Raw genomic sequence first — 15164 nt, 5'->3', positions numbered from 1 at the left:
TTTTTATTCCTCTAAAAGTCTGCTCAGTGAAACTCCACTGGAGATTTTAGTAATTTGTTATGGTGTCAACAATTAAAGAAAATGCATTTTGAATTAAAAAAAGACATAAACCTTCATTATTCTGTATCAGCACGTCCCAAACATTTTCAAATTCAGTAAGCATTTGTTTTTAATCTTATGAACCAGAGTAAACTTTAGTAATAGTTCACATGTTAAAAGAATAAACCTATGAGGAATACATTTCTTTGTGTACTAAATGAAAAAATATACAATGCAGTGAAACTCAAATACATATACAGTAAAGTGATTTTTGTGCATTTTTGATCAAGAGGTTTATATTCTATATTAAATCATAATATAAAAGAAGCAGTATATAGTTTTTGGTAAAGCAGTTGAAAAGCAGTGTATTCAAAAATAACTAAGAGATCATGATATATGTAAGATGATATAGATTAAATCAAGCCTGCTGAGTTGTGATGCTATGCTTTAATAAATGGCTATGTGAATAACTCAAAATATTTTTTGTAGAAATTAAATGAGCATACCCAAACATGGAGTAATATCACTACATGGTTTAATTATAACCCAGTAGTAGAATTTAATAACTTCAAGCAGAACACATGTACTGTAATCATAAATAGACAAATACTTTAAATTAACAGCATATTTGAGGACTAAATCAGAAAACTGTACGTGTCAACAAAATGATATAACCATGCATACATACATCTGCTTATTAAACACTGAAGTAAAAGAACTAAACCATTTTGGAGTCCTCAGAGGTGTTTGATATCTGTTCTGATGGAAGCATTTTGAATGTTTGCATGGAGACATAAAACTGAATATTTAACTGACAATTGGTCATGCACCTTTTATTTTTAAAAATTTGGATTAAATTTTCTTTTTTTCTGATTGTTCAGTAGATTCCGACTTTGGTGCAGGAAAAGCTTGGTGATACAGATGTCTGTGGGTTGCTGCTGCACTGTAAAGCTTGTACAAAGCCTACAATACAAGAATCAAGATTATAAAACATTATAAATAGGTGTAAATTTTTTCCTTTTTAGGTTAATTTTTGCTGAATTTGAAATCTTTATATCATTATGTAAGATATGAATTAATAACTAATATCTTAAAACTCAGAAGTATTTTCAGTTCTCCAGTGTGTGTGTTATCATTTTTGTGGACCTTTGTGGTAAATGTTTTATTCTCAGATTGCATTTCCTTTTAGCTTGCATACCTCTTGGAGCACAGCTTCCCAACCGTTATGTCTTAGGGGTGTGGAGAGAACTAACTGTGAATATTATCAATTTTAGATGAATTGTAAGAGCTCATGACTTTTGACTGCCAGTAACTACTTTATTATACGTAGATAGTTCACTTGCTTTCTGGGCTTTCAATATGATTTCCGGAATGGGACCAATTTTATTTTCTATCATTTCCCAATAGGGCCCCTCCCCCACCACACTGGGATCCTTCACTTTACTTGTTTCCATTACTTAGTTCATATCTGACAAAACCTTATTCAGAAACATTCCCTCAGAAAGCCTACCTGCATTAAAATTACCTCTGCTATTCTTTGTGTCTTTTTAACTGTGTTGGAATCAGGAATTTTTGCATATTGCATATTGCTTTATTGAAGTGTCCATAGATATTGTTATGTTTCCCCCAACTCAGCTAGTGACTAAAATTCATTCCCCCCTCTGACTTTCACATACTGAACATTCATTTACAACTTTCCTGATTTAGTTCTGGAATCTGTAAAGAGTCTTTGAATATTTTTAAAAACTGGATAAAAGCTTGAGATCTTTTAAATAGCAATCTATTCCCAGGAAATTCCATTAATTTTTATCATTCATCAGTCCGTTAGCTACTTTTTTTTATTTTCTAAAGGCATTAAGTCTGAGTGGTACCATCTTCAGTTCTATGAATGCATATTGGTGTAACATGATATTATCTTAGTTCTGTTATATTCTGATTCTTATGCATTCAATTTAATCTCAGTTCTCTTAAAAGCTTACATTTTTTCTTAAGGTTTGATTTACAAAGTTAAAATTTGTTTTTGCTTTTTTAGTGAATTTCTTTTACTGAATTTTACATAGATAGCTCCTTATTGACTTGTAAATATTGTGTCTCAATGGTATTTGATTAGAGGACATAATCTAGTTATATGCTACAGTAAAAACTGAGGAAAGAATTGTGCGCTCTCTGTAGTTGTTCAAGATCAGCTTTGCTTCCTGAAGATAATGATCAATATGACTCCACCGAAAAATTTTCCTTAGTGTAACAAATGATTCTTTTGTGGAAGTTCACATTCTTTCTTTAGATATATAATTTTGCACATGTGCAGTAGGAGAAATGAACACTTACAAGTCAGGTCTGAGGTATGCCAAGAAAGTTAAAACGCATACTGCCCTGGAACCTGCTTAAAGTGGTGGTATGGGTAACTGTCACTCAAAAATCAAAGTTAAAAACAACTTCTGAAGATTGTGGCTGAGTTTAAATACGCTACAATGGTTAAATGTCCGCAAGCTTTATAATTGCACTTGCTTTACTCCAGTAGAGCAGAATGCACCATGTCAGAGCTGAAGAATTTTGAAATCTTCTACACATTCAGGATACAAATCAAATATTCATGATAATTCAATTCTTATGTTTTAAAACCATGTTACAAATTTACAATTAAAAATTTAAATCTTAGAAGACCATTAGTCACTAAAGAACTAATCTATATTAAGATACCTTTTAATGGGTAGTCACTTTACAAAATAATATCATAATTTTACCAATATATAGCTCTTAATTAAAAAAAGTTTTTTTAACTTACCTCATTTGTACTTCCCTATGGCAAAGGCAGTTTAAAAAGGAGAAAAGAAAAGTATATATCCCACTTCAATAATAGCATTATGATATTCAACTTTGTTTACGATATTAATGGTATTGTCAATGGCAAGAACAAATACTCCTACAGATTTTTCAGTTTAGGTTACATATTTTATCAGAATCATTTCAAGAACCCAATTCTGTATTCCTCATAGGTTTCAGTATCATATTCTATTAGGGTTTTGAAATTTATCTCAAACCTTTTGTCTTCAAAGGGACTATATGAGATAGTGAGTGGCTCAGAGCATTCAGTTTTTACCTCAGTCATTTCCCATTGCGCTATTAGTTTATCTCAGCTAGAATCTTCAAAGGCACACATTAAATCCATTGGTTACAATTCTCTTATAAGGAGTATAACATATAAGTATGCTCTTAATGCTGTGAGAATTGTAGCTATTACTTGCCACCTGCAGACCATAAACTTTCAAGTCTTCAATTCAAAATGTTATGAAGAGTCTCAGATTTAGCTTCACTAAATTCCCCTAAGTTATCATGAGGTAACTGAAGACACTTCCAAAATGACATACTGAATTGATTATTGTTCTAGGTGTATTTATAATTGTCTCCCCTGTCCATAATAATTTGGACAATGGCCCTGACTCTCTAGCATATGACTGATTGGACCATTAAGGATAACTGACTCGTGAGCAATACAAGGGTACTTCAAAAAGTTTTTGGAAAAATAAAATAGACTCTTCCCATGAACTTTTTGAAGTATCCTTGTATAGAGGTTGATCACTGGCTCATGCTAATGGTTTGGTGCAAAAGTCTAGCTCAGAAACAATCTGAAGTAATCTGATGCTGCTTTCAGGAGTTTATACTTAAGAAGAGTGATACAATGACTTATAATAGTGGTTCATATATGCTGCTAATAGGGCAAATGCTAGTCAAATGATTGTAGGTATAAAGTAATGTGATAATTGAGTCACAACGAGGTAAATAAAACCTGTTTTCTCATACTTTTAACAGCTTGCATTTTTAGGATAAGAAAAAGTAAAAACACTCCTTAATCCATGTATTTTTAAAAAACATTGAAATGTTAACTGGAAAACATTGTGCAAGAATTTACATATTGTATTATAGTTACTTGTTTGTATCTTGCCATCTTGATAGCTTGTAAAGTTCTTGAAAACTGGGGCCCAAGTCATATTCATCTGTGTATTTCCAGCATCTAATGCCATGCCTGGTACGTAGATGATATTGAAATGTGCTGAATTTAGTTGGAGAGAATTAAAAATGTTCCTACCTGGTCCCACAAAGCTGCAGCCACCTGGTCTATTACAGCTCCCAGCTCTCGGTATTCTCCTGAGTACCGGATGTATGCCCAGGTGCACAGGGTGATAAGGGTCAGTCCCATTATCATATTGCATAGGCTAGCTATGATGTCCAAACCAATGAATCCAGTCACACCAGCAATCACATATGTGATAAAGATGACAACAAACAGTGTGGCTGGGGTACGAGCTGCGTGGAAGATATTTTTGCTATCATTGTGCTTGATATACTGGATGTAAAGTTCATCTATTTCACTCTCCAACTGCTGCAAGTAACGCCGGCTAAATTCTTCCCCACCCATCTTCTTCACCCCACGGAATAGCTTCACAGATTCTTCCTTAAGCTGCAGATGTTTGGTCTGCAGGTCATTAGGGGCCAGAAATGGTTTGTCTCCACCACAAACCTGTATCAGAGAAATATTTGTTTATGCAATGCAGAGTAAAATTAGCAACTATATCAAAAATGTTCACCTAGCTAGCTGAGTTTATTAGAATACATTAACGATCAAAAGGAGCCTACATATATGTTTTGTCAGTCCACATCTTTCCACCCTCCATCTATGAGGTGTGACTATAAGTGGTGCTAGCATTTTACAGGTGCCTTATATAAAATCATTCTTAATTTTATTTTCATTTTGACAGGAGAAATAGTATTTGTGACGATCGAAGTCCCTCAAGATGAAAAGGCATGACACAACATGAAGTGCAAACTGAGTTCATTCACAGAATGAATCCGAATCCAAGAAAACTTCTTATATCCAAGTTCCTCTAAGAAATCTAACTACCCTGAAGTAATTTTGACCAATGAAGTTTAATATAAAACAATAATCTGTGCTATAAAGCTCTCAAAGTAAAATTGTGAAACACATTTTCTTTGGGAGTTCCACTGGTTTTTGTTTGAATGGAGCCCACTGAGTATTTTCTTCCAGGGACTAAATAGAAGCATGTTTAATGTTTTTGCACCACATTTTCAATTGTTTGAAAAGTTACAAGGGAAATCTCAGTTAAGCAAACCATTCACTTTGGTTAACTCTTCACTTTTGAGATTTAACTATATTGAGAATACTCTCGCTCTGATTGCCCTTATGTAGTAAGGCTTATGTAGTAAACACCATTCCGTGTACATTTCCCTTGATTCTAAACTCCATCAACTTTGGATGTTATTTTGATTTTATAATATTTTCAGGGAGAAATAACATTAGTAGATATAAACAATAATTATTAGACTCATCCTAATTTAGAATATTAAGATCAGGAAATATAGGACTGACCAGTAAGCTCAGTTGGTTAGAGTCTGATGTAACGTCAAGGTCAAGGGTTCAGATCCCCGTGCCAGCCAGCCGTCAAAAAGAGAAAGAGGAAATATAGTATGTGGAAATATTGGCCTTTGATGTTTGATTTATTTTTTTCTTGAAAGGTTTTATCTTTAAGAGGAATATTGGAATTGTGGAATGTGAGGTGTAGGGGAGAGGGTAGCACATGTTATTTTAGTCACTAGGTCTTATAAATAGTGGAAAGATATGGCCAAAAAAAAAAAAAATGGGAATATACGAGGGTACTTTAAAAAATTCATGGGAAGATGCATATTTACCTATTTTTCCACAAACTTTCTCAAGTGCCCTTGTATTTTAAACAGAGAGAACTAACTTAAAATGCCTTTAAAATTGTGCATACATATCTTTTTCTTTTTCTTTTCTTTTTTTTGGGGGGGGGGGGCTGCTGGTGGGTATGGGATCCAAACCCCTGATTCTAGTGTTACACACCACACTCTCCCAAGTGAGCTAACTGGCCAGCCCTAAAATTGTGCATACATAATGTTCTTGTTTTCAATATTTTAGAAATACAATAAGTAGACATGTGATACACATAGGCTGAGAGAAAAAATTAACTCAAAGCCACTTTGCATGTGTATACAGTGTGATGTGGAAGAAAAAATAAATTCAATGAAATACTGGTTTTATTTAAAATGTCATTTAAAATATTCTTACCTCTTCCATTTTTTTGTTGTATGTGTCCTTGGCAGTTGCCACGGCTGCTAAATTGTTAGCTTCTGCTGTGGCCTTTGGACAAAGTACAAAATATGATGTAAAATGGGGTTCATATTTATTAAGCTTCCACAAGCAGTTCACATTTCACAGCATCATGTGCAAGAAATGTGCAAGAAACCAAAGTCATCAAATAATTTAAAACTGTTGAAATATTTCCACTACATTTTTTAAATTAGTAAAATTAAAATTTCATAATGTATAAAACAGATTTTTACTCAATGAACCAAAGTTTTAAAATGAATTTTCATTTGGCAGATTTTTTCTCTCAAATAATATTTTTAAGCCTCTCAGCAAATGCAGGAAATCTATAAACTCAAATGCATGGGAAATAATATATAGTACATTTTATATATACTAATATATAAAAATATGTCTAAGTTTAAGGATTGCTTCTGATAGGACAATATCACTGACAGCAAAAAAGAACCATTGAGAACTTAATCTTTTAAAATATGTAAGGAAAACTAGTTTCTCCTTTTTTAAAATATTTAATTGTGGATACCACTTGTTTAAGACTTGGACCTGTTTTTCTACTTCTTGTTACATTTGTGCATCTAAATCACAGCACGAGTCTGTTTTCCAAACAAATTTAGTACAAAGATAATGAAAACACTTAGTAAAGTTTGTATCTCAACACAAGCAGGAAAGCTTAGCTTTAAAGTGTTTTAAAACTTCATGCCTCCTGATTAATAAATACCTGTAACATGGACTTGGGATGTGGTAATTCTTCACCTTGATAGATCTTTATATAAGCCTTAAAAAAAAAAGAAAAAGACTCATGTTCAAGCAATTCAACTCAATATGTCTCTAATTCTGTTAAATTGTATTCTAAAGTCTTGACACTTCAAAAAATATTTTCAGGAACTTATAACTGTTATTTCTTTCTCATACTTTAATTCCCTCTTTTCTTAGTTCATGCTGTATCCTTTTTCTGAAATTCCCTTTTCACACACCTCCACCTGCCAATCCTACCCTTAAAGTCTTAACTCAGTGCCATCCCCTTTAAAACTTTCTCAGATTTCTCTGCTGGGAGTAATCTCCCTTTTTCAGTTACCTACAGGAATTTGTACCCTGCTGATGTGATAAGCTTTATGGAACAGGTTTGTGTAAGTGTCCTGAATCTCCTGCCAAATTGTAATCTTCTCCATAGTGTTATTATGCACAGTGAAAATTCAAATTTTAAATAACATGTCATGTATTGCTGAGAGGGATGAAGATAAGTAGATCACACAGTAGGTATAAGATAGCACTTAAAGTGACAAAACATGAATTTTAAAAATTGATATTTTAGGCTTTGGAGCATCAATCCAAATTAGGTTGGTAACTGAAATTCTCCATTATATGTGTGGGTTGGCAAAATTTATTCAGTGCCACCTGAGGTAAACAAGTAAATGCAAATTTAAAATAATTCCACTTCAAATTGGCCCTTGATGCAGACGGCAGTTAATGTGGAAGAATTTTCTTCAGTAAAAAGGTATAGTCTCTTGGGGGATAATCTTCAGAATGAAGGTAAGATTCAGTGTAGGTTCATGGACCCTGAGAAACAATCCGCCCCCCCTCCCAAAATATTTTTCCAACTCTTAGATACATTCAAAATTTAAAATGTATTTCCCTCAAGATAAAAGGGGACAGTAAATGTACCTCCAAGGAGTTTTCTCAGAAAACAATTTCAGAAGGCAAGCTTCTCTTGGGGGGTTCATATTTTTTTAAATCCTTTTTACAGATTCCTCATGCCTTTGCATCCATATTTCAGAGTCTATATATTTTTTTTTTAGGAACTACATCCAATACATGTCAATCTAAGTACTCACAAATACTCTAGAAATGAGAGTAATACCTTGAAGTACTCCACCAGACCTCGGCAGGTGATTTTATTCCCATTGATCTCTTTAATATCTAGGCTCTCAGGACTAAGTAGCCAAGGAATCAGTATTTTCAAGTTTTTGATGAATTCATCATCTATTTCTACAAGTAAAAGCAAATCCATCATTATTTTTAAAATCCTATCCAATCCTGTATGTCATAGAATAAAACATCCTTTGATTTCCTCCATTTCTTCCCCAATGATAATTCCCATTTAATTCCCCATCATTTAAACAACTCCTGAAACCTGCCCTTCTCAGGGTGAATGATTCTCCTTGCCCAGACTTCCAATGCTGGTCTCTCTTAGCTCCACTCTAATTTTGTTTTTATCTTGTCTTCCACCTATATAATAGCATTCTTGATATTAAATGTTACACATATATTTTACAGGCCATTCATATAACCATTTCATGTATTCTGTTGTCTTTAAGTCTTGTTTACGGTTTTGTATGTATAGGCCCATAAACAGGTAAATCACTAGATAGATACTGGCTTTTAATGCATTTCGTCCAGAAAATGTTTCCAAAAAGTGCTCTGTGTTTAGTGTGCCCAACTTTCTAGAAGTGTATAGAACTGGGTAAGTTGTGGTAACTAGGAGTTCAAAAGATAGTGATGATGATGCTACTTCTAATGGTGGAACTTGGCAACACAAAATAACGGGGCAGAAAAAGCCACAGAGGCCTTTTAGCAGGGCAGAGGTAGTCCAAGTTATTTACCTGTCATGTTTGGCATAATTGATTACACATAACCCATGTTACAGCAGTAGATTCAAGCTTAACATAGACTTAGCAAAGTAACACAGAAAATAGGTCAGAGAAGTCTTTTGAGCACAGTGATAATTTCTTAAATCATTATTTCAAATACATGGTAAAATATACATAATTGTGTAAAAGGTAAGATATGTCCAGTGACTTGGTTTCTAAGTAAATGCAGTAAGCCTGTAATTTTAAAAAATCTGGACTTCAGCAGAGTTGCTGTGTTTTCAGGTTTGGGGGTAAGTGATTAAAGATAAAGATTCAAACCTTAAGGTTGAAGATTGTGTTTGCATTTTCCCTGTTGTTATAACTCAGTGTACACTAGAATACCAGTTTACGTTAGAATTTACATTTTCTGCTTTTATGACATGCATGAGCATAATGCTGGAGATCCTTCACACTTACTTTGTTTCATGTTTTGTACAACTTTGAAATTCCAGTGACCATGATTTATGAGTACTTTTTATGAGTTTATTCAAATTTATTGTTTGCATTGTACCAATTTCACTGATAATTTTGCTTTATACTATATATATAGACTTATTCAAGTGTATTTATTGTCGTGGTTTGCTTTGCAGTTAGGAGTATTCACTGGATTACAATACTGATATTTGTATTTACATTACCACATTCTTGTTTTGTGTTTTGTTACCTGCTATATATATGGATTCACTGATACCAATAGGTTTCTTTTTTGCTGTATGATTTTATACTTCTTTCAGCATTAGTAGAATATTGCTATATATCTAGAATGTATCAATTCTTCCTGAATTTCTGTATAAAACACTTTTCTTCTTATAAAACCACTTTAAAATCACTTTCTAAACATGTATTTTAAACATCTCCCCACAAAATTTCCTTATAAAGTTAAATGAAATAAGATATACATGTGTATCTAATGCACGAGCAAGTGTGGTAATTATCATTAAAGTAACCAGCATATAACCACACATTTAGATTAAAAATGTGTTCTAAAAATGTCATTAGCCACCTTTGTTCTCACTGGGACCAATGCTATGTATTCCAACTTTGGATTCAGAAAATAAGAACAATATATTCATGACATACATAAGTGGTGAGCTCTTGCTAATAATATTTATGAACAAGGTAAATACATGACCTAGAACACCTGCAGACCAGTTCAGATCAATTTGCAGAGATTACTAATAAGTTTGACCCACTGCAGATGTTCAAGAAACATATGCAGGTGGGTAATTATTCAGTACGTTGTTCTATTTTCATCATTTCTTCAGTAATTTTTACCGCAAAAGTAGAACTTTGCTAGGAATTCAGGGGCTAGGCCAAAGTGGTGGTTACCTGTCACACTAACTGAGGACATGATACATGCTTTATTAGAACTCCACAGGGCAGATGCACTGGTGTAGTATTACTTTGTAAATCAACAAAGAAAAATATTTTTTCAGATTTCCTAGCTGACAAGTTATTAGAAACACATTTTTTAAAATAATCAACTTGCAATGACAGTTGGGTATGCTTTCTGAAATCTAACTGGAACTGCTAAGGAAGCAGTTCCACAATCTATGATGTGGTTACTTGGTTGCTCTACATATGGTACTATAATGAGGAGCAACCTCCAAAAAAGGAAAACTCCTTGTTAATTAAAAGACTGTATTTGCTATGCTAGAGGAGGTATTCAGTAGACAATCAGTAAGAGGTGGCTTAATATAGCATGAATGAATGTGATTCAGTGCTTTTGATCCTTTTGATTTCCTATGTGGGAAGCTCTTAAATTAAGAGCAATTAAATTTAATCATAATATTGTAAGTTTTTATTAACACCGGAAATAGATAAGAATAATAATTGCAATACCATGAAGGACTATGAACAAATAGTAATTATAACAATTATTAGTATTGATTGAGCTATAAAGTTATTTCTATGTGTGAAAGACTATGTGAAAAACTTAACAAAGAACAATTTTTGCACAACTGTTTATTCAGATATTTCTTCCCCAGAGGCAAACATTCAGATGCCAACCCTCTGGAGAACAGAATGGCCAGATTACAAGACATCCTGGATAGAAATCACACCAAATTATAAGATTCAGGGTGGAGTGGAAAGATTACGTAGATAGCAAACTTTCAAACTGCCCAAGTAAACACTGAAGCCAAGTAGAACATTTCTACACACGAGGGATTTAGTAGCAGTCTCATAAGGTATGAAAGCCTCATTAAAATGGAACTTTTGGGCTGGCTGGTTTGCTCAGTTGGTAGAGAACAGTGTTCAAAACACATCAAAGGCTTGGATCCCTATATCAGCCAGCAGCCAAAAAAGAAAAAGGAAATTTTATGGGCAACTGGAGAACTGCCTTTCATTTCTCTTTCTCCCAGGCTAGTCACTGTGGTAAACTCATAACTTAACAGGTCGCTGTAAACCAATTGTGTAGGTTAATATACACGTATGTGTAGACATGTGAGTAAAATTGGAGAATAAATCTGTTAAAATAGGAGAACAAATGTCATTACATGTTTGCATAATTTGTCTTACACTCTCTCCCTGAGCTCTTTCATCACAAAATGTATCAGTTAATTTAAGATCTGTAGATGTATATTGCATTAATGGAATAAGCCAGAGTACTTTTTTGTCTCAATAAAGGACTGTTGTTGAAGGCCTGCCCCTCCCCTGCCTGTTTACAGCTCCCAACTCCAGAGAAGAAAGAGAGGCTTTGTGGAAGCCCTCTCTTTATGTAATTTATTCAAAACACATTGAAGCCATTAGGTAATTGCACAATATCAAGAGGTCTGTGTGTCCACTAGTGGGTTAGAATTCATAAGTGACAATGAAATTATAGGATCCTGGCATCAATGTATTAATACGTGCTTACTGCGATCTACTGTATAAAGGTAAGATCATTTGAAATGTACATAAAAGCAATGCTGAAGACTGAGAAATTTGGGATTCTATTTATGGTAGTAACTGCCAAAGTTAAATATAAGGTATTTGAGAGTAAATGTCATGGGTACAGGGAAAAAATAATACTTTTGCTTTCCAAATCTGCCAGGTTCATAAAACTGTTATGTTAACTGTCATAAGTGTTACAGTTATGTTATCCTTTTTCTAAAGTAATTTTAAATCCCTTTGACAACAGTTGTGCTGAAAAACATGTATTGTCACTGTCTCACCCCTGGCACAATGCAGAAAGGCCACAGTACATTAAACAGATGTATGAATTCAGTGGTATACTCAGTGCTAGGCTTACAAGTAAAAAAGTCAGAAATGTCTTTGTACTACCTTGTATTAAGTACAAAGCATATGTTTAAAGTCCTGGTGAGTATCTATTAGGAAAGATTAACCTCTGTTTCCCCAGACCCCTACCTCCACCCCCCCGCTTGTCCCCCCCACCCCCTTTTTTAACAAGTTGAGCTGCTTTGGAATCATGAAACAGTAGTCAAGTCTCTGTTAAAGGGATAATTATAAACTATAAATAGATACTATTTGAAAAACACTCTAGTAGTTTTGGGGGTTTTTTAAGAAACTGGTTCTCAACCAGAGATTTCATTTATAGTAGTTTTTAATAATTTATAATTAAATTCTTAAGTAGCAGTTTTTAAGAGCCTGAGAATTCAGTAGTATGCAGTATTTCTTACAATCTCTAATTACATTACTTAATACAACATTCCAATAATATAGACATCTGTTTTTCCCTTTTAATATAGGTAAGGGAAATTAGGCATAAAGACATTAAGGAGCATTTCTCAGTGCACAGAGGTGAAAGGGTGAATGTTACTGCCTCCCAGATGAACGTAGGATTTAGCCTGTTTTTGCAGGGAGTGTACACATTCAGCACCCATAGAACCCCACAGTTTACCAAGAGGGAGCTCTAGCACCAACCCAGGATTCCCATTTCTCCTGACAATTTCTAATCATCAACCTACCATCGGTAGATAAACTAAAAGAGCAGCCATAAGCCTAGTGGATAAAATGACATTTTTATAATCAGACTAAGTGATGCAAATGTTTTCATTAAAAGACAGCAAACCTTTCAGTTTTCCATCGAAGTTTGGATTGGTAGCTACTTTTAAGCCAGGATGAGGTAGCAGAAAACAGGAAATGTTGGTGAAACAAGAATGGATGTGTTTTCGAACATTCTGTAATTCTTCATGCTGGTTCCCTGAGACCTGCAGTAAAATCATTCCAAAGTTTAAACTACTTTCAACATAAATTGAACAAAGGAATTCGGTGGCATCTTATATCTGCTGTCTGTCTGGTCCCACAATGATAAAAATGATATGAACGGGCTGCTACTAAAGAAAGAAGAAAGTCTTGGGTGAATTTGCCCACACAGCCATATCTAAGTATAGCAAACACATGGCATAGTTATTACAATTAACAAGCGTCTACCCTTATGCTAACTCAGATGGGCCTTCACATTTTTTAGTACAAATTAGTGGAGTTTTACTCTAGCTAGTTCCTACAAATTAAAATTTTAATTCAAAGTACGCATAGGAGACATAAATGGATATTTCTACCTTCTTTTCAGGAGATATTAAAGAGAGCCTCCTTTCATCTGATAGATATACATTTAAATTCTAGGAAGGCATCTGAATAGTTGGATGTTTATTTACAAGCTAAATGACCTTCCTTTCCCCACTTCTTTTCTTTAACATGTATTTGACAGTTTGCAGTATAGAAAAACTACTCTAAAAGTAACTACACTATAAACTTAAAAAGGTAAGCTCAGAGATCCCAATTTTCAAGGAACTTTTTAAAAATTTTGATTTTTTTCCTGATTTCTCAGTATTTACTTTTTGTGATATCTGCTCAAATGTAAACAATTCATACAATATTGAACTATCATGACATAGAAAGTGGAAGGCCTTCTAATTCCACTTTCTGTGAACTATTAGCAAAATGTTCTGAGATCGACTGGGGATTTCAAAATTAGATATTTCTGTTTAATTGACTTTTAAACCTACTGAAACATGAATCTAGATATTTGCACTGTCAGTCTTGAACTGATTTAATTCTTCAAAGTAAAAGTTTTATCTTTAGGAATAAATCATTGTTTTATAGATACTACAAGGAATTATTTATCTATTATAATTACTGACCATATTTAATGTTATAACTGAAAGTAGTTATTAAATATCAATTTTAGTTTGTTCATAGAGATACTATGAGGGTCAAATGAGATTATGGCTACTATCTATTCAGCAAATCATTCAACAAAAATAATCCTAGATAACTATTGGTGAAATTTCATGCATCTAAATATCTAACAAACCTTGAGGCGTTTTTCCAAGAATTTGGTGCCACCATCAGATCCATATGAAAATTCGTATGGGAAACTCCAGTCTCGAACAAGAAATATCAGACTCTAAAAAATGATAAGATACTATTGGTAAGGAGACTTTAAGGTGCCTCCCTCTGTCATTGTCATTTTAATAGTGTTCCTTACCACTCTGTAGAATTAAAAAGCAAATATAAAACCTCTGAAAGTTTCTGAGCAGTTTCTCCCCTGTGAGATCATCCTATATGTTTTCACTAAGTGTGAACAGAAACCTGCCTACACACTGCCAAGATGAATGCTCTCCACTGAGAAATGAGACACAGATGACTCTCAAACTGGCTGAATGCAGGTAGGTAACTATAATCAGATTTTGTGTAGAATGTATTCCTATGAATCTTGTTTTTTGATGGCGATGGCTGAATGTATGTATAAGATATATGATCAGCTTTTGTCTTTTAAACAAGTTCTTTTAATGTTTTTATAGAAATGATTACATATACATGCTCATCATAAAAAGTCCAAACTGTATAGCAAAATCCAGAGATGAAAAATTTTTTTTTACTTTATTTACTTATCTTTTTAGTGGTTGTCCTAAAAAATAAATAAATAAAAATAGTACTGGGATCCAAACTCTTGACCTTGGTGTTATCAGCACAGAAGAAATTTTTAAATGCACTTCAAATTCCATCTCCCAGATGTAACTATAGTTAACATTTGGAGAGTATCATTCACTCATCCCCCTAGGTACTAGTATATATACAAATGGAAGATGGCTAGAGGGAAGGAAAAACAGTTCTATAAAAAATGGAATTGTTTTATATGTGACATTTTAAATAAAAAGTATTAAAATATACTTGAAATTTACTGTCTAAAAGGAAAATGGAATGCTTGTTAAAACATTGCTGAACTTCAGGTAAATGATTTTTCACCATAAGATGTTCTAATAGATTCTTTTGAAGTTAAGAAAAAAGATTTTGAAAAACATTGAGCTGGGAGTCATGTGTTTACTTTTTAAGCCTTTTATTAAAATACAGTCTACATACAGAAAACTGCACATATTATAAGTATATGGCTTAATGAATTTTGGTATATG

General features: G+C 33.5%; 1 protein-coding gene across 1 annotated transcript in view; it reads right to left on the bottom strand.

Moving 5' to 3' along the window:
* Positions 1–891: 891 nt before the first annotated feature.
* The window catches only part of ATL1 (atlastin GTPase 1), a 75318-nt gene continuing 61045 nt past the window's right edge, over positions 892–15164 (bottom strand). The window contains exons 7-14 of the mRNA XM_063090135.1: positions 14066–14158; positions 12821–12959; positions 8040–8167; positions 6900–6956; positions 6143–6214; positions 4127–4558; positions 2825–2839; positions 892–1002 (exon numbers count right to left, since the gene is read on the bottom strand). Coding sequence (XP_062946205.1) covers positions 892–1002; positions 2825–2839; positions 4127–4558; positions 6143–6214; positions 6900–6956; positions 8040–8167; positions 12821–12959; positions 14066–14158 — 1047 coding nt within the window. The remainder of the gene's footprint in view (positions 1003–2824; positions 2840–4126; positions 4559–6142; positions 6215–6899; positions 6957–8039; positions 8168–12820; positions 12960–14065; positions 14159–15164) is intronic.

This window comes from Cynocephalus volans, chromosome 3 (genome assembly GCF_027409185.1).
Source record: "Cynocephalus volans isolate mCynVol1 chromosome 3, mCynVol1.pri, whole genome shotgun sequence".
In the NCBI taxonomy this organism is placed as follows: Eukaryota; Metazoa; Chordata; class Mammalia; order Dermoptera; family Cynocephalidae; genus Cynocephalus; species Cynocephalus volans.
This window is presented reverse-complemented; position numbering and strand designations above follow the sequence as displayed.